The sequence below is a fragment of a genome, unplaced genomic scaffold, assembly GCF_019419815.1.
Source record: "Pyrus x bretschneideri cultivar Hongxiangsu unplaced genomic scaffold, Pyrus_bretschneideri_v1 Contig19, whole genome shotgun sequence".
Taxonomy (NCBI): Eukaryota; Viridiplantae; Streptophyta; class Magnoliopsida; order Rosales; family Rosaceae; genus Pyrus; species Pyrus x bretschneideri.
In genome coordinates this window covers 3,557,652-3,584,292 of record NW_025999490.1, presented here as the reverse complement: position 1 = coordinate 3,584,292, position 26,641 = coordinate 3,557,652, and the positions used below count along the sequence as shown (strand labels likewise).

At 41.8% G+C, this 26,641-nt stretch overlaps 3 protein-coding genes across 3 annotated transcripts; all 3 read right to left on the bottom strand.

Moving 5' to 3' along the window:
* Positions 1–598: 598 nt before the first annotated feature.
* LOC103943240 (carboxy-terminal domain RNA polymerase II polypeptide A small phosphatase 1-like) lies at positions 599–1,784 on the bottom strand. Its single transcript, XM_009353494.3, has one exon. The coding sequence runs from the start codon at positions 1,675–1,677 to the stop codon at positions 811–813; it is 867 nt and encodes a 288-aa protein (XP_009351769.1). The 5' UTR covers positions 1,678–1,784; the 3' UTR covers positions 599–810.
* Positions 1,785–10,789: 9,005 nt separating this feature from the next.
* Positions 10,790–11,792, bottom strand: LOC103939598. The gene has a single exon (XM_009349695.3). The coding sequence runs from the start codon at positions 11,712–11,714 to the stop codon at positions 10,989–10,991; it is 726 nt and encodes a 241-aa protein (XP_009347970.2). The 5' UTR covers positions 11,715–11,792; the 3' UTR covers positions 10,790–10,988.
* Positions 11,793–16,340: 4,548 nt separating this feature from the next.
* LOC103944692 (uncharacterized protein C2F7.02c-like) lies at positions 16,341–16,865 on the bottom strand. The gene has a single exon (XM_009355156.2). It carries the CDS (start codon positions 16,863–16,865, stop codon positions 16,341–16,343), a length of 525 nt encoding a protein of 174 aa, XP_009353431.2.
* Positions 16,866–26,641: the final 9,776 nt, after the last annotated feature.

Here is a 26,641-nt window from a genome sequence, read left to right as displayed (position 1 = left end):
CAACGGAGGAAGACGACGTGGAGGCCGAGTTCGGCTAAGCCGATGCTGTAAGAATAACTTTAACAAGGATAAAGATTCAATCAACTGAATCACAATTCTCAAACACCATAGGCAGTTCTATTCCATACTCGTAATCTTACAGATGCTTCAGTCGTGTTTGCACCTTTCTTTACGCTCGCTTTCTCGGCCTTCACAGTGTTGAAATCGGCACGACTCCATTTTTGTGGATGAACGATTGCTGGATGTTAAAGGCGCATATTAATTTTTGAAGAACGAAATCATTTTCTTTTGACATTGGAGGTGATTTTTCAGGAGGAAGGCAGCCGTGGAAATCGATGGCAGGGAGTGAGGTAGCTGGTGGGGAATTGAGGCTTTGGCGGAAGGGGTGGTTGCTTGGAATTACTTTTAATTTTTAATTTTGTTTCCCAACTGAAAAAAGCTTTTAAATTCAAACTGAAAAAAAAGTTTTAAATCTAACTGTGAACAACTGCACACACGTCAAAATTTGAACGAAAATATCACCAGCTGACGTGGTAATAATGTATCATCTAATAATTTCTCGTTATAGTTATATGATGAGTTTACGAAAAGAACAACAGAAACCAAATCAAGCTACATATAATTAATTGAGCAAGTGAACTGAGAGCTGAGTTTACAAATCAAATCAAATCAAATCTGGTGAAATAAGAAGAGCCTCTTTTTTCACTTTCCCTTAAAATTTCAAAAAAAAATTGAACGTGGGCTGTTCAACTTCAACAAAACAAACTCAACAGAAAAAGAAAAAAAAAATCCCATTGAGCCAAATGAAAATCACACTGCTTTGCCGTCTTTTGATCCACCGCCGTCGCCTCCGCCGCCGCAGCCAACAAATTTCTTCACAGCGTCCCTTATGTCCTCACAATCCAACCCTTCAAAGAACTCCACCAACCTCCCCAGCTCCCGGTCCGCCATGTCCTCCACAAACGGTCGGACCGGAACAGCATTCTCCGGTTGAAAGAGGTACGAATTGGGATTGTCATCCACAATCACCACCCGGCTCAAGTCCCTCCCCAGCCCGGACAAGTCCTTCACGAACTTCCCGTCCACTTCTTTACACGCGTCCCGATAGAGCCGGTGCGAAATCGCCCGTTTCCGGTCCAACCGGTCCAGAACCAGCGACGCGTACTCTCTCAACCCTGCCGTGAACACCACCACCTCGTACATCGCCCCTAACTTCTCCAACAACTCGTCCACTCCGGGCCGCTTAAGAACATAAAAATTCATCTCGATTCCGTCGATCTTCGGCCGCACTATGAAATCGAACTTCTCCGGAGGCGGGTCGGCCTGTGCGTGCACTAAGGTCTCATCCAGATCGAGAATCACCGTCATCGTCTCCGGATAGAAAAGCGGTGGAAGGGGCGGCTCGAACAAGAGCTTGCGGCAGAGCGGGTTTCCCGATCCAGGTTCGGATTCCGGCTCCGCTTCATTGACTTGGGCTTTCTTGAGGATCTTGAAGCCCTTGTGGCGGTTCGGAGTGCCAATTCGCGCAAGTTTCGCGAAGAGCTTGACGAGGCGGCGCGGGCAAGTGAAAAGGGAGGCCAACACTGCGGAGGAGGCCGCGACTGCCGCCTTCTTGGCCGAGGACTTTCCGCGATTGCGTCGCCTGTTGGCGCTCTTCTTCACAATCTTGGACACCATTTCCTCAAAATTCAAATTTCTTGCTTTCCCAATTGCTTCTGCGAAATCTTGATTAGAGAAATCAAGAGAGAGAAACAGAAATATAAAGAGAGAGAGAGAGAGAGGGGTTGGAGGTTTGAAATAAAACGGTGGCTTGGGGGACTTTTTTAAACTTTAGGTTCGGTGTAACGGTCGTCAGCATAGGTTCGGATCCGAAGCTGAGGCTAAGTCTGTTTGTTTTGAGGGGGAGCGCGGTTGTTGGTTTGGTTCGGGGGGATCGGCTGGTTGCCAGGTTTTACATAATCTGTGCAAAATTACATGCTCTGCCAACTCTTTTTCTTCTTATTCTTGACAACATTTTTTATTTTATTTTATTTTTAAAAAATGATATTATCCATATTAAGAGAGATGGGGTGAGCTTAGCCTTACAATAGACTAGCAATAATGTGGTTCAAATTTGTCTTTTGACGAAAATTGAACCCATGACATTTTACTTACAAGTGAAGAGGAATATCACTAGATCGTAGTACTGAGTGGCCCTTAAGAACCTTCTTATTTGTTCTTGTTTTTGAAGAGGAAGCTTCTGTAGTTGTTGGGTGATAATGTATTGCATGGATATACTGTATACTGAAAAAGCATTAGACATGCATTTTTGAGCAATTCTCACTTGCAGTCCGTTATATTTAAGTAATCTCCTCGAAAGTGAAGCACCGTTGCAACAAGGTGGCTGCTTATGTTTTCAAAGGTAAAGGTGTGTCTCATTGGGGTTGATTGAGAACCAACATGGGTTTTCAATACTCTCGCTGATGATACTAATGTATCAATTTGTTTTTATACATTAATAATTTTAGACATCGAAATTTTAATAAAATAAATGTTCATCAACGAATTAAATTTTAACTAGTTAGGGATTATGTGGCACACACCATAGGTCTCGCCAAATTGCACACATTGTATGTGACTCATCATCATCAAAGCCTATGAGTCATCAAGAGTGACAGGCATTGGCATCTAAGGCATCCGTTAAACAAATCAAAATAAGTTAAAAAAAAAAAAAAAAAAAAGCAAATTAACGCTGGTTGATCAAATCTCTCAATTATGGTTTAATTCCTTAAACTACTGATTTTAATCAAATTAGTGATAATATTAAATCAATTAGTCTCTAAACTAAATTAAATCAAATTCAAAAAGGGACAAATTAACTCTACTTTGACAAATTATATCAATTATGGTTTAATTTCCTAAATTAAAGATTCTGATTTAATTAAATAATTAGCTCAAATTAAATCAAATCTAGAAATCAATTCCACAAATTACGGATTGAGATTGGGATTGAGATTCTAAACTAAGACTCAATCGCTCGCCTCTAAATACTAGGCTCATTTTCATGAAACAAAACATAAGAGAAACAAAACAAGACCAAACCTTCGGAGAAAACCAGAAAGTTCTCTAGCCAAAGCACATACCAAACACCCAAACACTCGTGCTCTTATCAAACTCATGGATAATCAACAAGCACAACAAATATACGTGCTAGTTCATCCATACTAAAGTTGAAGACCACCCACCACGTGAAATTGCTCGTGGTCCTGTTTTGTTCAAAATTAAGCCTCGGTGGCCCTTGATAAAATATCGTCATGATTCAAGATCAATTGCATGATCACATCTCAATACTAGCTAGAGATTGAACCAGAGAAATAGTCTTGTAATGAATAAACCACAAAGATTGTGACCCCAAACTCATTAATACAAATTCATTATTCTATAAACGTATTCTTGTTTCATTCGTCGCAGAAAACTCGTGCTTACAAAAATATTTGTCTATCGTTTGAAAAAAAAAAAAAAATCCTGAAGTATTTTAGTCTTTCTGTCACATCTCGACCCGGGGTGGACCACTTCCCGGGCCCGCTCCACCACCGTAGCACGATATTGTCTGCTTTGGGCCCCGACCACGCCCTCACGGTTTTGTTTCTGGGAACTCACACGAGAACTTCCCGATGGGTCACCCATCCTGGGAATGCTCTCGCGCGCTACTCGCTTAACTTCGGAGTTCCCATAGAACCCGAAGCCAGTGAGCTCCCAAAAGGCCTCGTGCTAGGTAGGGATGAGAATATACATATAAGGATCACTCCCCTGGGCGATGTGGGATGTTACAATCCACCCCCCTTAGGGGCCCGACGTCCTCGTCAGCACACACGCGGCCAGGGTTAGGCTCTGATACCAAATTGTCACATCCCGGCCCGGGGTGGACCATTTCCCGAGCCCGCTCCACCACCGTAGCACGATATTGTCCGCTTTGGGCCCCGACCACGCCCTCACGGTTTTGTTTCTGGGAACTCACACGAGAACTTCCCGATGGGTCACCCATCCTGGGAATGCTCTCGCGCGCTACTCGTTTAACTTCGGAGTTCCCATAGAACCCGAAGCCAGTGAGCTCCCAAAAGGCCTCGTGCTAGGTAAGGATGGAAATATACATATAAGGATCACTCCCTTGGGTGATGTGGGATGTTACACTTTCTATAATTTTTGGCGTTAGGATTTTGTTCAATATTTTTTTCTCAATACATTGACGAAGCGATTCAAACTTAAATGTAAAAGACGGAGTGAACGGTTCAATATATATTAGAAACAAAACTAAAAGAAGCTCTTGTTAAATTTCAATACTAAAAAATGTGTGAACTGATCCTGTGCGAAAGCACATTACATGAAGAAGTAGCAGAAATAAACAGAACATCACCACCATACTCGTCCGAAACCCTAAAATGGGTATCCCAAACGGGTGAAATTCACGTCGACTCATGATTTCCCGCGCTTTTGATGAAACCATCAGCACCGGGAGCTTACACTTGGCATCCATCATCTCCTCCAACTCCAACCCGTCGTCGTCGTCGTCGTCTGATGACGTCATCGACTCGTCATCCCCAACAAACCGCCTCACAGCGTCCCTAATGTCGTCGCAGCAGCGAGCCTCCTCGTCCTCGAAGAACTCCAGCACCCTCCTCAGCTCCCGGTCGGCCACGTCGTCCACAAACGGCAGAATTGGGATTGCGTTCCCCGGCTGGAAGCTGTACGCGTTGGGGTTGTCGTCGACAATCACCAACCGGCTCAGGTCCCTCCCCTGAATTGCCAGGTCCTTCACGAACTTCCCATTCACCTCCGTACACGTGTCCCTGTATAGCTGTAAACACGAGATATTCCTGAAACAAGCGACAAGAATACGTGTACAAAATATATTTTTTTGTATTAATGATTTTGGGGTTACAATCTCTTTGTAATTTGGTCCTCTGATTCTATCTTCGTAGGGTGTGGGTTTGTGGATGAGTTGTTGATCCAAAGGGCCGTCGGGGCTTGATCTAAGGATGCACAGTTGATGAATGGATCTTCAAGGGGCGTTGGGCTTGATCTTGAAGGTTGATGGATGAACGGATCTTCAAGGGCTTTTGGGCTTAATCTTGAAGGATGAACGGATGCGTGGATTTGTTGAGGTTGTTGATCCAAGGGGGCCGTTGGGGCTTGATCTTAGGATGAACGGATTTTCAAGGGCTTCTGGGCTTAATCTTGAAGGATGAACGGATGTGTGGATTTGTTGAGGTTGTTGATCCAAAGGGGCCGTTGGGGCTTGATCTTAGGATGAACGGATGATGAGCGATGAACACTTTCTTCAAGGGCCGTCGGGGCTTGATCTTGAGTTGGTGGAAGTTCTTCAAGGGCCGTCGGGGCTTGGATCTTGAAGAACGGATGATGAACGATGAACACTTTCCTCAAGGGCCGTCGGGGCTTGATCTTGAGTTGGTGGAAGTTCTTCAAGGGCCGTCGGGGCTTGATCTTGAATTGAACGGATGGATGATGAACACTTTCCTCAAGGGCCGTCGGGGCTTGATCTTGAGTTGGTGGAAGTTCTTCAAGGGCCGTCGGGGCTTGATCTTGAAGGTGGATGATGAACGATGAACACTTTCCTCCAGGGCCGTCGGGGCTTGATCTTGAGTTGGTGGAAGTTCTTCAAGGGCCGTCGGGGCTTGATCTTGAAGGTGGATGATGAACGATGAACACTTTCCTCCAGGGCCGTCGGGGCTTGATCTTGAAGGTGGAAGTTCTTCAAGGGCCGTCGGGGCTTGAATCTTGAAGAACGATTTGACGAAGAACGAAGAGTGCTTTCTTGATCCTTCGGGATTTGCTTGAGAGCTTTAGAGTTTCAAGGCTTCTTTCTTTCTTCCTTCCTTCTTTCTCCTTCTCCTCCCTTCTTTTCTCCTTCTCCTCCCTTCTTTTCTCCTTCTCCTCAAAATGAATGCCTTGGCCTCCTATTTATAGAATTCCAAAACTTGATTTTTGGATTTAAATAATCAGATGAAATAAATCATTTCTGCCAGGTATTGACACGTGTCATATTTGATGACTTTTCCAATTTATTTCGATTTTTCGTTGAGTCACACGCTACATGTAAAATTTATGTGATACGTGAGCGTTGAAATTTTAATTTTTGGTCAACATTTATTTCACCAAAATTTTGATGTCTACAAATGCCCCCACTTCAAGGCGTGTCGTAGACATGTGCTTGTCACGTGTAGAAGATGCGTTTTGAAGTCCCTTAATGTAGATGTCAACCCAAGGGCCGTCGAGGCTTGATCTTGAATTGAGCTGGAGATTTCTTCAAGGGCCATCGAGGCTTGATCTTAAGTTAGACTGGAAGATTTTCTGGTTTCCTCCAATCGTTGATTTTCCGCAGGCTTAATCTTGAACTGGGCTGGAAGATTCTTTTGGTCTCCTCCGAAGGTCTGAACTTACTCCTTTTATCTGGAGTTGAATTTGATTCAAGGGTGGTGAACACTTGATTTTGAATCGGACTTTGTGATTTCTTCAAGGGCCATCGAGGCTTGATCTTGAACTGGGTTGGAGGATTCTTTTGGTCTCCCCCTATCGTTGATTTTCCTTTGTGCTACTCTTGAACTGGGCGGCAGGATTCTTTTGGTCTTCCCCGAAGGTCTGAGCTTACTCCTTTTTTTCTGTTTCTTTGTTCAATCTCTCCAATTCGTATTGAAGAGGGTTAGAGGATAGCTCAGCATATGCAGTTGTAGCTTGTCTCCACATGCTTCAATGCATCATTTTCACTTGCCTTACTTGCTCCCCTTTGTAGAAGTGGTATTTCCTTATGCAGGTTTAGCATCTTCTCTTGTACTATTTGTTCCTGATGCAGGAGTTGAATGCAAACCTTGCATTTGAATGGACCATTACTTCTTGGTGGCAGCGCAAGTTTGAGTGGAGGTTCCGACATATTGCTTTCTCTGTCCTTGTCCTGGCAGGTGAGAACAAGGGCAAAGGAAAAGATAGGGGAAAAGCATGATATGAGATACCTTTGCTTTCGCCCTTGATGATATGAGATACTTTTGCCTTGGTGTCTTTTGTTTGCAAGGGTATTCCCGGAGAGGAAGAAAACTGAGCATTTTGAGATGCTTTGCTGGGAGTGTACTCTCGGAGGTGAGGAAGAGTTGGGCATTTTTTTTTTCTTGTTTGCAGGTTTGCCTTGCCATAAAAGATGAAGGTCGACATATATAGGGATTTCCCAATAGCAAGTGGTGGTGCTGTTCTTTTACCCTTGTCGACAAACGTTTTGATCCCGTAAATCCGGCTTTTTGAAATAGTGACGACTCTTCGATCTTTGAATACGTCTCTTTGATTTCTGAACGACGCCTCTTCGATTTCTGAACGAGTGCCTCTTTTGACAAAGCTGCACGCGTTTTCTGAAAAGCAGAGAAAGCGTCGCCGAACTTTGCGCTTGTCAGCTAAAGATGTGTAGCTGCGATGATGACCTCCACGTGATCTTTTGACAAAGTGGCACCCGTGCTCTGAAAAGTCGCGAAAGCGTCGCCAGCCTCCACGTGTTTTCAACTTTGTCGGAGATCCTTTTGACAAAGTTGAACGCGTTTTCTGGAAAGCCGAGAAAGCGTCGCCTAACTTACGCCGGAAAATCCAGCTTTTGAGATTTGCAGAGCGATGTCTCTTCACTTTTGAATAAGCGGCCCTTCGATTTCTGAACGAACGCCTCTTTGATTTCTGAGCAAGCGCCTCTTCCTTTTTATAGAGGTATTGATCACCTGTAACATGCATACTTTGAAGGTTGCTCATTCCTGAAAATCATCTCCGGCCTTTTGAGTTTTAACTCCATCCACCTATCTCTTTTAACACCTTTGAAAAATGGCTAACCCATCGAACCTTAGCTTAGAATTGAGTCTCAGCAGTGATCCGGTTGCACCGCGTCAAGGTAATGTATGGTGCCCGTCTTTCTTATTTCCTAACGGTCCTCTTACAGGTGAAGACTCAGTGATGCAGGATGCAACAACAGCTACAATAGTAGCTAGGAACCTTCTCACACCAAAAGATAGTAGGCTGCTTTCAGGACGGTCCGATGAGTTGGCCGTTCAAGAGTCCCTCGCTCTCAGTGTTCAGTGTGCGAGCTCTGTGTCCAACATGGGCCAACGCCTGCTTGCTCGGTCTCGTCAAGTGGAATCATTGATGGCAGAGGTGGAAGATCTTAAGCAGGAGATTAAACAGCTTAAGTACGAGAATAGAAGTTTGCATGTGCTTGCAAATAACTATTCGTCGGGCATGAAGAGGAAGCTTGATGAGATGCAAGAATCTCAAGGTCGAATTCAAAGCGACCGTCAAAGGCTTGCGTCTTTCTTCCAGAGGCACCTCTTTCCTGGGTCATCCAGCGTTCCACCAAGGTTTGGGGCCTCGAATGATCTATCTTCTTCGGTGCCTCCTGCTCCTGGAGTTTGGCCAAGTAGTGGGGCTTCACGTGAACATCCTTTGTGAAAGCTCCATCTTTTTTTTTTTTTTTTTTTTTTTTTTTTTTTTTTTTTTGTATGCCCTTGTAATTTCTCGGAAATCAATGTACATGTTTTATTTTATTCAGTGTATTGTGCTAAATACCAATAAAACATATATATCACCAAGATGTGTTATTTCCTTTTTTTTTTTTTTTTTTTTTTTTTTTAACACACTTTTGCAAGTGATGCCGTGCACCACCTTCTCCTTATTTTCTTCTTGACTTGCTAACAGTAGCTTGCCATTGTGAGTGGTTTCAGCTTTTGGCATTGTGAGAGCCGAATGCCCTCCAATCTGCTAATTTAAACAGTTGGCAGCTGGTGAAAGATGCTTCCCAACATCATCATTGCTATCTCTTTTTTTATTTTATTCTTTTTGAAAGATGTTTCCCAACATCATCATTGCCACCTTTTTTTTATTCTTTTGCCTTCACGCCTGAAGCCTTTATAATTATATATATATATATATATATATATATATTATATATATATATATTTATTACTTGATGTCCTCCACCATGAAAGTTTTTTTTTTTTAATTTTTTCTTTTACATGGTGCCATCTACCATCAATGTTTTTATTATATATATATATATATATATTTTTTTTTTTTTTTTCTTTTGAAAGATGCTTCCCAGCATCATCATTGCTATTTTTTTTTTTTTTTCTTTATAAGGCCATCTGCAAGGCTGAGTTCGTGGGTGAAAACCCAGGCCGAGTCCGAGAGAAGACGGAGGAGATCTTTGGGTGTGAGTTGACAAACTTTGATTTTGTCAATCACATTCAAAGGCAGCAGCAGAGGCAAGCATACGGATGAGATCTTTGGGTGTGAGTTAACAAACTTTGATTTTGTTGATCACATTCAAAGGCAGCAGCCATGGCGGATGTGCAGAAGTAGATCTTAAGGCAGAGTGTAAGGCGTCGAGTTTGAAGGCCGGCTAGTCGTTTGACAGCGGTCGATGAAGCTCTTCGTTGATTTTGATCATGGTGGCCAGAATGACGAACTCGAGGTCCTTGCAGGCGAGGAGCTGCATGGATGGAGAGGAAGAAGCGCCTTGTCGTGTTCCGTCACTTTCTCTTAACCTCTCTTACTGACTTCATGTTCTTTTGTTGCAGAAAAAGGGGAGCAGAGCTCTTGGATTTGATTGGAAATTCACAGGGTGGTGAACGCAGGAGGTCTCACGGCGCCGGTGGTCATTGTCTTCATCAACCTCCATTACACAACACTCAAGTCCAACATCTTCATTTGTTGTAGCTGCGGCCATTAAACCCGACTGTGCTTCAAGTAGAGTCTTTTGTCCGCAAGGGCGGCAATCCTCATCCACAATCATACTTACAGGACAAAACCTCACCGACTTCTTCACGTGCCCTGCATTGAACAAAGAATTGAGAAAACTGGCTAGCCGACCACCTGGCGAAATCGGCTGCTTCACCTTCTTCAAATCGCCGTAAATCTTCAGCGCTTTTGATTTCGTCTTCACGAACCCATTCTCGTGCTTCTTCTGTGAATTGTGATGGTAATTTCTCTGGTGATCGTCAAATGGAACCTTTTCTGACGAAAAGCTGGTTCGAATTGGCTTCGGCCTGTGCATGCTGTAGCATGACGATGAGGACCTCGATTTTGATCCGTACATGGATTCCGACTCCGACGAAGAAAACCCACCACTGGAATCTGAAGAACTGGAACTAGAATTCGTCAGGAACTCGTTCTGGTGACTGTATCTAGACTTTGTCGTCTAGAAATCCGCCATGGAATTTCGTCGCACAGGTACGGACTTCTCAGCTGGTGGCTCCATTTGTCGAGGTACCAACGGCAATTTTCCCCATCTAGCAGCTTTGATTCCTTCCCTTACATACCTCATGGCAGTAACAGCTCCAACCTCCATCTCTCTGGAGTCTGGTTTGTGTTTTCTTCTTTTATTAAATAAGAGAAAAACAATAAATCCAAATAGAAGAACAAGGCAGCGATTGAATCTGTCGGATCTCAAATTCCAATTGATTTCAACCCATTTTCTCAGCAACCAGAGGCTTGGGATCTCAAATTCATCGTCTTGGAGATTGGATCTCGGTGTGCATGGGCTCGAGATCCACTCTTTTTATCCCCTGGAGGGCCAGCTGGAGCTTGGTGTGGAGCGAGTTCACTCGGGCCGAGTCGCGGCCGAGTCTGGTGAGGGTGAGGTTGGCGAATTTGGGGCTGCTGATACGGAGGCACTTGCACCTGTTGATTGGCTTGTACCTGATTTTGACTTTGAGCCGCAATAGGAGCCTGGACATTTGGAGGTTGAATTTGGGGTCGAGGGTGAGGTCCCAGGAGCTGACGCACGAGCCAGGACTCACTGAATCGGGGTTGAGTGAGTTCTTGAACTCCTTGAGAGCTTCAATGTCGGCCCAGAAAGTCTTGGATTCTGCTAAAAGTTGCAAACTTGCAGCTGAAATTATCAAAATAATCAGGGAGGACAGAGACAAATTGTGTATTTGAACACCCATTTGGTGGTTTTTGTTGAAATTTGATCAGTGCGAGTGGGGAGTGACGGCCGTGTGAGTGAGACAAGTTGGGAAGTTTTCGGGTTGTTCAATCCAGAGCTTGTGTGCTATGCCACCTGATTTGAGCTTCTCTGACAAATTCACTATCTGGGGTTCTCCCTTCACCTCAAGGGTAACCTTATGCATAGAATCGATGTTTTCTGGGCTGCAGTACTGGAGGGTGATGGGGTCGTCTTTGTGGGACCAAATGGCGGATACGGAGGCATGGCAGCCCTGCGTGACCACGCTGCCCGTCGGCCACGTATCGATTAGGTCTCGCCGGAGCACGACGTACTGAACCAGGACTTCCGTGGTGTCGGACTTTGGGATGTCCGGATTGACCTCGGCGGCTGGTTGACTCATCGAATTTCGGATGAGTCGAATCGGGGCGGGGGCCGCGTTGGATGGAGGTTTGGCCCCAAATCTGATTCGAGGGACTGAAAGTGAAAGTGAGGTGGGACCACAGCTGAGAATTCCTCCAAAAGTACAGGCAGCGTAGAAGGAAGGCGAGTACATCTCGGTCTTCCCCAAGGGCTCGCGGGGCGACGGAATGACGAGGCCCTTCCTGGCGGAGACTCCTTCGACGGTGGCAGTCGGCGTGAAGCCGCCGCTAGGCCTGGCGTAGAACATCTTCTCCAGCGCGATGGAGGACGAGGAACTGTAGAGGAAGCTCGGGATCAGAGGCTTACGCGATTGCTTGTCTGAGAGAGCCATGGGAGAGAGAGTGATTGATTGCTCTGAGATTTGGGAGATGAAGAAGGAGAGAGAGAGAGTGGCTTTTTTCCTTCTGGTTTTGGGCTAGTGGAATCCGGCTGCTCGAGCTAGCTGGGGATGATGATGGCACTGGGCCTGGATTTGGCTGCTTCTTTTTGTGGACTTCAACTTCTGTTTCTTTGAGTTGGCATGGGTCTTAAGTGTAGGCAGCCCCATTTTAACATGTATAATTTTTATTTTTTATTTTTTTTATTATTTTTTTTTATTTTTTTATTTTTTTTATTTTTTTATTTTTAGTAGAGAATATATATATATTTTTTCTAATACATAATGACATATGTATTTTTTTTCTTTTCTTTTTTTTTTTTTTTTTTTTTTTGAGTAGAGAATATATATATTTTTAATACATAGTAACATATGTATTTTTTTTTTTTTTTTTTTTTTTTTTTTTTTTTTTTTTTTTACAGGTCTTACTGCATTCACAAATTTCCTTGCTGCCTTTTGACGGATTACCCATGTTCATAATTGGTGGCAGCTTCTTGTGAATTTGGAATTGGTGACGGAGTGAGCAAGATGTGGGTGCAACTGTACTCTTTGCCTGGTGCTTGTTGCAGTGCGCCACTTTTTACCATGTGGTGTTGTGCAAAAGACTGCAGCGGGATTTTGCTGTGTAATGCCTTTTGGTCACGGTTTTCCCTCGGCGGTGACTTTGTTGTGCACATTGACTTTACTGCTTGTCGTGGGCTCTTTACCACTGCTACTTGAAGCTTGTCCCAAAGTGTCACTTTTATCGTGTGTGGTTGTGCAAAAGACTGCAGCGAGTTTATGCTGTGTAGTGTCTTTTGGTCACAACTTTCCTCGGTGGTGACGTTGGTGTGATGCTCACCCTTGTAATACGGCTTTGTAACCAAATCATTCCTTTAAAGAAATAAAGTATTCATAGTTTGAATTCGCTTTTTTTTCTTCAAAGTGTTTGTGTTTTTGTTGGTGATGTGACTGTACTTGAAGTTTTGAAGTTTCAAGTTGCCTACGTACCCTTGGTTGAGGAGGGATCAAGTCATGACGTAGTTCAAATGGGTGATGGTTTTGATGATAATTTTGCCGTACACAGTTTATGCTCTTGCGGGCCAGGAGCGTTTGTTGTCGCCTTTTATGCTCGTGCGGGCAAGGAGCTTTGGTTGTCGCCTTTTAGGCTCGTGCGAACGAGGAGCTTTGGTTGTCGCCTTTTAGGCTCGTGCGAACGAGGAGCTTTGGTGAATTTGTCAAATGATCTTAGAGGGGCATTCCTTGCAATCTTCATAGCAAGGAGTCTTGACTGAGTGATTGAAGAAGTCTTTGGGGAAGAAATCGCGCATTGTGATGGCAACGGACGATCTTTGTGTCATAACTTCATCATCCTCAATACTTTCATGTAGCTTTGAAGGTTGACGGTAGCTGCTTTGCCCCCTTTCCGATTGGCGAACTTGTGGAGGAGGCCTATGTTTCTTGTGCATTTTCTTTGGAGTGACATAAGTCCATCCTTCAACTTCACTTGACTTGACTGACATGGTTTTGGAGCATGCCCCCAGCGGTTGAGGTGAAGATTTTGAGTTCAAAGAGCCAGAAGTGACGGTGGTATAGTTTGACTTCACCACATCATTAAGATCTAGCTCGATGATCCCTTTCTGAGCCAACTTCATGATGAGATCTTTTAGCACAAAGCACTTTTCCGTCGGATGACTAATGAAGCGATGGAATTTACAGTACCTTGGATTGTCAGTACGGTTCATATCTTCTGGCCGTTTGCACTCAGGTAGGTCGATCACCTTTTTGTCAAGCAAGTCTTTCAACATGGCAACCACGTCAGAGTCGGGGAATGGATAAGTTTTCTCCTCAAGCTCCTTCAAAGTGCGTCTACGTGTCTCTTGATCACGAAAAGCTTCGGTTTGAATCGCCTTGCTTCGTGTAGGGATTTTGACTGGAGTTGTGTTGACCGTCATTGCTTCCTTGGTGGGTTTCCACGTAGCCTTATCCACCTTTGGCCCCAAAACTTTGTCATTCTTGTAGTCGGTGATCTGTTCTTTCTTCCCATGACGGGTGATGCTTAACTCCATATCATGGGCGCGGGTGGCTAACTCCTCAAATGTTCGTGGTTTGATGCCTTGAAGGATGTAGTGTAGTCCCCACTGCATGCCTTGAACGCACATCTCAATGGCAGAGGTTTCAGAAAGCCGATCTTTGCAATCCAGACTTAAAGAACGCCATCTATTTATGTAGTTGACGACAGGTTCATCTTTCCACTGTTTCGTGCTGGTCAGCTCTAGCATGCTTACAGTACGACGAGTGCTGTAGAAACGGTTGAGGAATTCCCTTTCTAGCTGGTCCCAACTGTTAATAGACTCAGGTTCGAGGTCAGTGTACCAGTCAAAAGCGTTACTTTTCAGCGAACGCACGAACTGTTTGACGAGGTAGTCTCCCTCTGTCCCAGCATTGTTGCAAGTTTCAATGAAATGGGCGACATGTTGCTTCGGGTTGCCTTTTCCATCGAACTGCATGAATTTTGGGGGCTAATAACCCCTTGGCATCTTCAAAGCATCAATCTTCTTGGAGTAAGGCTTTGAGTACAGTACGGAGTCATGCGAGCTTCCTTCGTACTGTGTCTTGATAGTGCTTGCGATCATCTCCTGTAGCTGCTGGATAGAGAGAGATCCCATGGATGCCGTTGCTTGGTCTAGCTTCGGCTTCTCTTCAACTTTCTCCGCTGGTGGCTCCTCTTCTTCGTCATCTTCTTTCTTTAATAGGCCAACAATTGGGTCGACTTTCACGTCGGGCAGCGCATCTAGTTGGTTGACAAGTGCGGCAATCTGCAAGTCCTTCTCTTCCACAGTTCGTGTGAGCTTTGCGATTGCTTCATTCATCTGAGCTAGCTGCTCCTCGATTGAAGTTGCTCCAGTGGTCATGACTTGCATGGTTGTACTGCCGCTCGAATCAGCGTCGGAGAGTAGGGACTCTGAATATTTCCTTGGGCTCTCCCCTTTTGATGCCCTTAGCGAGGCTAGGGTGATCACAGGCTCGTACCTCAGGTGCTCTTGTTCCTTTGACAGAGTTAATGCAGGGGCGGAAGCCGCGGCAAAAAGATCTCTTGCCTTACTTCGGGTTATGATGCCCGAAATATCACCACTTGCGGCGATGATGTTCTTGTTCTTTGCTTTGATTGCAGGAACAGCTTGATCCTTTCTTGATGCCATTTGCTTTTTTTGATGATTTGAGGATAGAGATGAGAGGTAGAGATTGTCCCACCGGGCGTGCCAAATTTGTAAACACGAGATATTCCTGAAACAAGCGACAAGAATACGTGTACAAAATATATTTTTTTGTATTAATGATTTTGGGGTTACAATCTCTTTGTAATTTGGTCCTCTGATTCTATCTTCGTAGGGTGTGGGTTTGTGGATGAGTTGTTGATCCAAAGGGCCGTCGGGGCTTGATCTAAGGATGCACAGTTGATGAATGGATCTTCAAGGGGCGTTGGGCTTGATCTTGAAGGTTGATGGATGAACGGATCTTCAAGGGCTTTTGGGCTTAATCTTGAAGGATGAACGGATGCGTGGATTTGTTGAGGTTGTTGATCCAAAGGGGCCGTTGGGGCTTGATCTTAGGATGAACGGATTTTCAAGGGCTTCTGGGCTTAATCTTGAAGGATGAACGGATGTGTGGATTTGTTGAGGTTGTTGATCCAAAGGGGCCGTTGGGGCTTGATCTTAGGATGAACGGATGATGAGCGATGAACACTTTCTTCAAGGGCCGTCGGGGCTTGATCTTGAGTTGGTGGAAGTTCTTCAAGGGCCGTCGGGGCTTGGATCTTGAAGAACGGATGATGAACGATGAACACTTTCCTCAAGGGCCGTCGGGGCTTGATCTTGAGTTGGTGGAAGTTCTTCAAGGGCCGTCGGGGCTTGATCTTGAATTGAACGGATGGATGATGAACACTTTCCTCAAGGGCCGTCGGGGCTTGATCTTGAGTTGGTGGAAGTTCTTCAAGGGCCGTCGGGGCTTGATCTTGAAGGTGGATGATGAACGATGAACACTTTCCTCCAGGGCCGTCGGGGCTTGATCTTGAGTTGGTGGAAGTTCTTCAAGGGCCGTCGGGGCTTGATCTTGAAGGTGGATGATGAACGATGAACACTTTCCTCCAGGGCCGTCGGGGCTTGATCTTGAAGGTGGAAGTTCTTCAAGGGCCGTCGGGGCTTGAATCTTGAAGAACGATTTGACGAAGAACGAAGAGTGCTTTCTTGATCCTTCGGGATTTGCTTGAGAGCTTTAGAGTTTCAAGGCTTCTTTCTTTCTTCCTTCCTTCTTTCTCCTTCTCCTCCCTTCTTTTCTCCTTCTCCTCCCTTCTTTTCTCCTTCTCCTCAAAATGAATGCCTTGGCCTCCTATTTATAGAATTCCAAAACTTGATTTTTGGATTTAAATAATCAGATGAAATAAATCATTTCTGCCAGGTATTGACACGTGTCATATTTGATGACTTTTCCAATTTATTTCGATTTTTCGTTGAGTCACACGCTACATGTAAAATTTATGTGATACGTGAGCGTTGAAATTTTAATTTTTGGTCAACATTTATTTCACCAAAATTTTGATGTCTACAATAGCCGGTGCGAAATCACCCGCTTCCGGTCCAGCCGGTCGAGCACCAGCGTCGCGTACTCGCGCAACCCGGCCGTGAACACCACCACCTCGTACTTGTTTCCTAATTTCTCCAAAAACTCGTCCACGCCAGGACGTTTCACGACGTAGAAAGTCATTACTTTGCCGCGAATCGTCGGCCGTACGACGAAGTCAAATCTCTTGGGCGGTGGGCCAGTCACGGAATGGACCAGTGTCTCATCGAGATCGAGAAACACGGTCCGCTTCTCCGGCGAAGTCAGTGGCGGGAGCGGACGGCTTTCCCGGGATAATTCGGATTCAGGTTGACCCTCTCGGGTTTGGGTTTTTTGAATGATCTTAAATCCTTTGGAGCCAATGCGGGTCAGCACAATAGAGGAGGCAGCAGCTGCGGCCTTTATAAAGGAGCAGCTGCGGCGGTGGCGCTGCCTTATGCCACGACACCCCTTGGTGGACGTGGGATTTTTGTCGAATGCGGTTTTCTTCAAAATCTTGGACACCATTTTCTTTTGTTTTCTAGACCTCGGATGTTAGGTTAAACGTACGCTGTTTTCTTTTCCGGAATTGATTGCTTGAGTCTTTGTTCAAGGTTAGAATTTGAAATGAAGTGTTGGAGAAGTTGAATTTGGTAAGAAATGTTGGGGGAGTGGAGAGATTTTTAAAATGTTTGGTTCGGTGTAACGATCGATAGTGAAGGTTAGAACCGAAGCCTAAGTGAGGTTTGAGTTTGTTTTAGCTGCGGTTATTTTGTTCGGAGATAATTGGTTTTGTGTTAAGACAATTTTGCATGCATGGTTTGGTTATTACAGTTAACTCTTAATTAGCTAGGGTTTTAGTTTCGTAGTGGACCACTGGACCTATCACTACCAAGACGTCATCCCAATTCGCCTTCCATACTTGTTTTTCTTCTCTGGTAAGAGAGACCCGCGGATAGCTTTGACACAGCAATTTGATTGGACAATAATTAAAAAATAATGAAAATAAGAGTTGGTAGCTTGGGAAATGGAAAAAGAGAGTCATATTCTCTTTCTCCTTCGTTGGAACTAAGGTCTAAGAACAACATAACTATGGTGATCTTCTATGTGTTCCTCTCGTCTGAAATTAGATATTTCTTCTTAGTTCAAAACTTCTGTTATACAACATCTGCATAGTCATAATGGTTTTCTCTCTTCCACCACATGCCCATACCATTGGGTGGTCCTCGAAGATCTTCACATGCACTTTTTCGAACTTCTGAGTGATCCCGAGGCCATCCGAATCCATAAATGAATCCACAGCTAGATATGAGTCAAACTTGAAACCTATAGACCGTGGCACTAGTTAATAATCCTGTCTCAATTTTATTTTAAGCTGTGGACAGCTGCACTACAACAAAAATTGGGCTTCTTCCACAAGGGTTCTGGGTTTGCATGTTAGCCCTTGTAAGTTAAAGAAGGCCATTATTTGGACTAAGATTCTATTTCCGTGAATCAAATCCAAACAGGGATGATATTAATAGCCATTTTATTTTATATAATAGGATTGGAAACCGGCTCGAAACACTATGAGTTTGTACCAAGTTCAGGTCGTGTTTGGCTTGTCAAAGATTAACATGTCAAACCGATATTCGGCTCGATAAGAAACAAATCAAACTTGAGCATTGATATGTTTGACTCATAAAGCTCGTGTAGATTTTATTTTTTTTATAGAACAACTCGAATTCTACTCTATTCAAGAAGTTTTCTTAGGGTAAATCATCATTTGTTTTTTTTTTTGGATAAACGATATTCTAGTCTAAGGGGAAGGGAGTTGGGATAGGCTACATGTTGGGTCAACCCCGAACTATGAAGTGAACTCAACACAAATACAACACGTCATCGTCATCTATGTAAGTTGAATGTGAAACCTCTCACTTATAAGTGATAAGAATTAACAGTAGACCGTATGGTATTAACATATATTTTTTCTTCTAATTTTGAATTGACTATCTTCAATTTGACATTTAGTTGAGTATTCTTTTGTTTCAAAAGAAACTACAAGCGTGACAACTTAGCCCACCGCTACTCCTAATCATCAAATTCTTAAAGTAAAATATCGTTCATGTATTACATTATATTATTAAAATGTTGTTAAGTTGGAAGTTTTTGTTACAAGAACTCGAGGAGTTAGACTTGCTTTTGCCTCGAGTCTTTACAATCCTACTAAACAAAGCCTATAGGATGCTTGCTTACCTAACCAGAATGAGATTTTGCTAAATTAAGATGATCTATGTGAAGAATTTGACTTTTTTTTTGAAATTGTTATTTGCACTATAAAATGTCATGTTGCACTTCTTCATTCCTTATTTTCATTTTCATAACTCTTTTTTTAGAATATTAAGTAATACTTCACTTTTTCCTTTGTAACTCTCAAAGTGTAACTTTTTATGGACACTATGTCCTCAGGGTTTAACGTCAATTCTCTCGTCAACATTATAAAACTGTGCCAAAAATATAAGATAACAAATAATTCATAATTCCACTTTTAAGAGAGTCCCCTTAAGCTTTGACATTTCTCTTTGTCAATGCCCCACTAAAAGGATCCTTTGCCTTCAAAACTTCAAACTTTTGTTTTTGGCGAACAAAAAACTTGAGACTTATGAATATAACCTCTGCATATTATCTGTCAAATAAACATATAAATACAAAGTACTTAACTGTCGATCACCTTCATGCCTACCCCTACCCCAACAAAATACAAAGGCATAAATAAATGAGGAAAGCAAGGCATAAGAATGACATCACTGAAAAAAAAGCATGCAAAATTTAGGGCTTGTTTGGAACTCTACTTGAATCTAATTTTTTAAACTCGAAAAACAATTTTCAAGTTTTAGGCCTTAAAAACTTGTTTGGTAGGACTATTTAAAAAAACTGACCTTAAGACTAACTCAAAAATATAGTCTATTCTCTAAAAACATAAAAAGTAAGTTTTTAGAGTTTTTAAACTTAAACTCACTCATTTCTTTTCTCCCCATCTTCCCTTCTCACTCCAAATCTATCTCTCCTTTCTTCTTTCTCTTTCCTTTTTTTTCTTTTACCTTTTTCGTCTCTCCTCCAATCCTCTTCATTCTTTCGGTTCTTTCTCTCACTCATCTTCCTCTTTATCTCGTCTGATTATCTCCCTTCTTTCTTTTTCCTTCAATCATCTCTTGTTTTCTTTCCTCCTCTCTTCTCTTTCTCCCTCTCTTGTGATTCCATTTTTTTAGATCTATTTGTTTAGTTTAAGTCGTAAAATTCCATTTTTTTAAGTCTTAAAGAAAATTATTTTCAAAAAATATTTTGAAAAACGATAAAAATTTTCAAATAAAATACTAAACAAACCCTTACTTTCCCATCTTTTTCTGCAAGTACTTTGCTTACCCAAAACATCAGCATCATGATCCTACAACTATAAACAAGAAAAAAAAGGACACGACCAAGCTTCAGTTAAAAGAGTGTGTATAGTATCTTTGTAGTTGAAAAATGGAGATAACAAACAACAAAAAAGAACAGGCAGTGCATGGAAAATTTCTTAAAAAATTAACAAAATTAAAGCAGGAAAGAGAGTCTTTGCCTGCCACTGAAAGCAACATAAAGCTTTCTAGCAACTTCATGTCTCCACGAATTTATTGGAGACCTCTATTAAAATTCTCTTTCACTTGCCATATGGATTGGTCAAAATTATTTAATTTCCATACCAATCTACTGAAAAAGTTGCGTCTTTGTGACAGGAAGGTCACGGATTCGAGTCGTGTAAACAGTCTTTTTACGAAACAAGAGTAAGGATGCGTATGAAAGACGTTCACCCCTTATCTCCCTCGGCCCACGCAAGGTGGGGAGTCACGTTGATTTCGATCGCCCCTTTACCAATCTACCAAAAGACAAAAAGTGTTAATATAATCCTGTGTGAAAGCAGCAGATTAGAGGAAATATACCAGAATTTAATTAGTCCAACCCTAAATAATTGGTATGACAAATGGGGTGGTAACTAACAACATGGATGTTGAAATGGTGAATAGTGGGAGGTTAGATTTTGCATGCTCATTGAACAAACTTAATGGTTGGTATCAAATTTCTCTTGTTCATCATTTGGTTCTGATCTTTTGAATTGAATGAAAGATTAAAGACAAGTTGATGTTAGCATGCACTAAGAATTATATATTGAATTAGATTTCATCCAGATTCAGGTAACTAATTGGGTCAATGCAAAAACAATTAACTTTCTAATTGCTTCATAATTGGGTAATAAAAGGCACTTCATGGAAGGTAGTGTTGTTGACTAGTACTGAATCACCAGTGGGTACAACTGTGGATAAAGGTCATGGAAATGATATATATATATATATATATTATATATATATATATGCATTTTTAGAGACAAAATTTATATATACATTATTCGTTTTTGTTATAAACGATGTTACTACTTTAAATTGAATTAAGAAGAAGGGGAGAGCGTTGAAATCTTGAACACAGTCATGAGTTAAAGATGAAGATCTTATTCACCATGCAATCTGTCATTCATCATAAATTATACGGTATTAGAAAGTAATAGTGATCCAGCTAAACGTATTGGGTAATTTTCTCTGACCGAATTACCCAAAACTTAAGTAACGCTGTAATGGGTTAATAGGATACTAAATATAGAATAAAATAATTCAATTTAAAGAAGAAATGTGGTGGCTCTTAATCTTTTTTTTTTTTTTTTTTTTTTTTTTTTTTTTTTTTTTAGTTTTTTGTCAAAGGTGGCTCTTAGTCTTAGGCTATATCATCTTATACTCTATAAAATTAATTGATTGGTTTAGTGTTAAAATCTATGCGATGAACTGTAATTGATCATCACTCACCGATTGAAGACAAAAATCCTGTCTTTATAATTTAATTTGGTCTCTTACCGTCTCGAATAGTCCTTTACGAAAAAGTTCATCAGAAAATATATTACGTATTTCTTGTCAATTTCCACCAAAACATTATTTCTTGTTTATTTCCCCCCACACTCATCTATACTTTCACTATGAATGATGTGTGTCTCAAAATAATTGGTTTGTTTATTAAAAATAGGGGAGCATTCTATTTCTGTCTTAAATAATTGAAGAGCAATTCAGTGTTATGGTAGTTCCGAGACAACTTAACTATGATTAACCTATGCATTTTAGATATTGCACCTGTCTTTTTGCTGTTTAGCATCTTTTTATGTTCACTAACTTTATCACCAATCTAGTTTACTTACACTACTTGCTTGGAAAAGAATAGAGGTCGACTTTGGAGGTTTTAACTTTTAGTTTTATAATTTTAAATTTTGGGTTTGCTAAATAAAATTTTATTAGTTTTTTGGGCAATGAAAGTGATATTTTGTTTATAACTGCAAATTACGATTCTTGACATCTTGAAGGAAATCATAAGGTTTCTCGAATCATGTACAAAGAATATTTAGCTTAATCATGAGCCACTTCATTAGCACCACGAAGAATGAGTAAAACCCTTGAAATGGCCCAGCTTAAATTTCCAATAGGATCCTTACATAACATGATCCTACATTTTGTTTTTAGGACTCACGATTTTATTTTATTTTATTATTATTATTATTATTATTATTTTAGTAAATGATATTGTTAGTAGGTTAAATTGTTAATGTTAGGTAATATAGAAATTAATGGTGATTGAACACGCACCAAGGTACATAGGCATTTTATTATTTTCCACTATAAAACTCCATCTGCTAGAACTTAGGAACCTTCAACTATAATCTTTCTCATGAACTTAGTTACTAATTAAGGTGATTATAATGAGAGAAGTTATTGCATCACTAGTCTATTTGAGGACTTTGTTAAAGTAGTGGCCAAACTAATAAACCTAAAGGGTGGAACTTAAGTTGAAATGAAAAGAAAGAGGGCCCAGTGAGAGAGATGTGTGTTATAAATGAACAATTCTTGCTTAACATAAACAATAAAAAAAAAAAAAAAAAAAAAAAAACATCCCTGGTGAACCTCCTCGTTCCAACCTTTGCATTTTACATATCTGTCTAATATGTGTCATAATTAGAACAGTTCATTTGCTAAATCATCATTTTAAGATCATCGATTTACAAAAAAATCAAATAAACTAATAGTATTTTAGTCATCCATATGTATTAAACAAATATACGATGGGTAGCTCTGAATGTTCAAACAGTCTGTAGATTCTCTCTCCTCCAAATTTCATCCTCTTTCATTTTCCTGTATGTCTCTCTCTATAAAGAAAAAAACACAAGAAATTGACGTGACTTATGAGGATGCAAATTTCTTCCTTCTTGATCTTGGACAAAATTGCACCTACAAAACAAATAACACCTTAGGTCAAGGCCAAGAGCCTCACGTGCCTACGATGAAGAACCTCCGATGCCAAAGTTAGAATTTTGAGGGAAAAGTGTTTGGAGAATTTAGCAAGAGAATTCCAGTTGAGTTTTGGAGAGAATGAAGGTGAGAATGAGGGTGTTTATATAGGGGTGTGGCCGGCCTCCTTAGGAGAGGAATAACCGGCCACTTGGATGAATTTATGGGCTGGGTTCATGATTTGTGTTTAATTAGGAATAATTGAATAATAAATCAATTCATTAGCTAATTAATAGAATAATTTCCTAATTGATTAGCTAATTAATATAATAAAAGGGGAATGATTTGGGAGTTAACTTGTGGAGAGGATTTGATGAGGATGGATGAAATAGGTTTTGAATTATTAATTATTTTGGGCACTTTTGAATTGGTTGATGGTTGATTGATAGCTGCTCGCGTGTAGGAATCCCGGTATGCCTCGAGGGTAATTTTGTCCTTTTAATCCAAAAATCCACGTGTCACCTTGTGGTTATTTTTGGCTCCACAAATGCCCCCACATCTGCTGGGTTGCTCGCAGGAAAGGGTAGTAGGTGTATAGATCTCCAACTTTGATAGATTCTCTCTTGGACTTAGAATTAGATTCTTCTAGGAAAGGGAAATAAATCGCCTCCAAAGCCTATTTAAGCCTACCTTAACTAGGGGATTAAATCAACTTCGGAGGGCAATTATTTATCCCTACAAGAAAGAGAGAAAGCTAGAGGATATTTGTTCCCTCTTCCCTAGCATTCTTTTTCGCTTGCTCGTGCTAACCGTCTTCCATTGATTTCTTTGTTTTCTTCGTGCTGCACCGATGCAAGAAAAACTTAGTTTTCATTGTTTTTTTTCTTGGGAGGTGCTGCCACGAGGTAGCCGTCGGGGTGGTGCGGCACGTCGACTAGCAGGGGCCAGGAGTCGGCTTGGCATAGGCCAAGGAGATGGTGTGGCAGAGGCTATTGCTTGTGCTGCTCAACTTGATTGAAGCCAAGGATTGGCTCAGCATGGGCCTAAGAAGTGGCGTGGTATGTGCAACGATTTGGGCTACCACATCTAGGTTGTTTGCCGATCGGAGTTGCTGAAGATGAAGTGTCAGATGAGCAAACTACTAAGTGCAAAAATGGCTGCTGCCCCCTGACCATTGAGTGCCTAGTTGGTCTTCAAGCATTCGATCTTTTGAGTTATGTGACCTTTTCGCACTGGAGAGCTTACCCAGATGGGTGTCGAGGAATTAGTTTACCTTCTCGCACTGGAGAGCAATTAGTGTACCCTCTCACTAGAGAGCAATTAGTTTACCCTCTTGCATTGGAAAGCAAACTCATATGGGTGTCGAGGAATTGGTTTACCCTCTCACACTGGAGACCAATTAGTTTATCATTTCGCACTGGAGAGCGGACCCATATGGGTGTCGGGGAATTGGTTTACCCTTTCGCATTAGAGAGCAATTAGTTTATCCCCTTGCAGTGGAGAGCAGACCCATATGGGTGTTGGGGAATTGGTTTACCTTCTCACATTGGAAAACAATTAGTTTATCTTCTCACACTGAAGAGCAAACCCAAATGGGTGTAGGGGGATTAGTTTACCCTATCGCACTAGAGAGCAGACCCATATGGGTGTAAGGGAATTGTTTTTCCTTCTCGCTCTGGAAAGCAATTAGTTTTTTTCTCTCGCACTGGACAACAGATCTATATGGGTGTCGGGGAATTGGTTTACCCTATCGCATTATATTGCAATTAGTTTATCCTCTCGCATTGGAGAGCAGACCCATAAAGGGTTTTGAGCAGTTGTTGTGGACAGCAGTTGAGCTAAGCTTATGAATAACTTCTTGAATCTTCAATGAGAATAAAGAAATAAATCAACTGTGTTGGAAGGTAGAAACTGTATAACAAACTGGATAATCCTCGGCTTGCGAGGCTTTGTTTGTCGAGCTGCTTGAGACTTCGAACTTATTTGGAAAAGCCCTAACTGGGTTCAAAGGGTGATGGAGATTTCCCTTGCTTGTGTAGGCCGTTTCGTTGACCTGTCAAGATACTCGTCGCATCGGCCCTCATTTGTCAGCTTCTCAAGGTACTACTTCCACTTCAGGCAGTTGTTGGTAGTGTAGCTCGGTCCATGATGGAATGCACAATACTTTGTATGATCCAGCCTGTTAAGATAGTATTTCATAGGTGGTGGCAGTTCGAACCAAGGTTCGTTCTTGAGCTTGTAGAGAATTTGGCCAATTGAAACTATGAACTTGGTGAATGTTTCAAGCGCTGAGTCTTCTTTGGTCGGGGAACATTCCATGTGTTTCTTTTTTGACTCATTTTTGTTCGACTGCTTGGCCTCGTCCTATAGTGCATGCTTTTTCGCCAAAGCATACAAAGCTGCTAGGGTCAGTTCTTCTCCTATGATTAGTTTTCCGAATAAAAGGTGTTCGGTGGAAAACTCATTTCTAAATGCTACCGTTGCTATGTCCTCGTTGCAGCCAACAATCTTGGCTTTCTCCACTTTGAACCTCTTAACATAATCACGAATTATCTTCCAAGGGTCTTTTACGATGTTGAAAAGATGGTCGGATGTCATTTTGATTGAGCAGTTAAACGAATACTCATTAGTGAAAACAAAGGAAAGTTCGTTAAAACTCCAGATCGACTGCGGCGGTAGAGTATGAAACCAGTCTTGCGCCTCGCCTTCTAGAGTTGTGGTAAAATTTTTGCACATAAGCGTGTCGTTGTTCCTATAGAGGATCATGGTACTGCGGTAGTGCTTGAGATGTCGATCCGGATCTTTGTCTCCCCTGTATGAAGTAAAGTGAGGCATAGTGAACCCACGAGGTGGATCTATCCGCTAGATCTCATTCGTGAATGTAGGGGTGGTTCGGTATGGGATATCATACCGAAACTAGTATCCCGAATCCCAAACCGAAATTTTTCGGGACGGGAATTTGAAGACCAATCCCAAACCAAATTTTCGGGAATCCCAAATTTCGGAAATTCAGAAATATTTTCGGGATTTTGGGACAAATCGGGAATCCCAAATTGAAATATGAAATTATGAATTGTTCTTCAAATATATAATTCAAGAACACATTTATGAACTAGGAATTTCAATTCATTTACACTACCATTTAATTGAACACTGGCATGCTTGACTCTTTTATCATAGTCAAAATTCAAATTAATTAAACTCTTTTTGCAATCTGTTGAGAGACAAAAGAATCAAGTCTTCTGAAATCATCAGCCATGGCAGCAGCAATAATAAAATCCACATGAATATCAAACAGAACATGAAAAATATGCAAGGTGTAGGGCATTCTAGGTTGCTGAGCATGAATTAGAAACTACTAGCATCAATTATAAAAGAATAATATATATATGTATAAATATATATAATAATTAATATTATATATTTTCGGTTTGGTATGGGATTCCCGAAATATCGAGAAGCCAATCCCGAATCCCATACCGAAATTTTGGGATTGGTTCGGGATAGCATCCCGAAAATTTCGGGAATTTCGGTTTGGGAAATTTTTGGTTTGGGATCGGGATTTTTTCAGTTCGGTTCGGGATTTTCGGGAATTTTTTCCACCCCTACGTGAATGGTGACATGCTCATGTTGGTCATGTCTCGTCGAAAAGCATCGTCAGTAACCTCGTTATGTTGGAAATTGCGCAATTGTTCAGTTAGGAACCTCTCAACTTCTTCTTGAATTTGCCTCTGCTGGGGCAGTGGAACTTTCGGCTACCCCCGGTCGTGACCTATGGGTTTGGGCCGCTCTTCTTTATGCTCGACTCGTTTATGTCGCTGTTGTGGTGCATGTGACATGTTCTTGGCAGGCGAACGGGCTGCTCGCAAGCTGCTGGTTGAACTTGAGTCGGATTGAGTGACTGTTTCTCTCCATTTGCCGTGCTGTCTACTCCAATGTGAGGTGGAGAATACTCCTTGCGAGCCTAGTTGT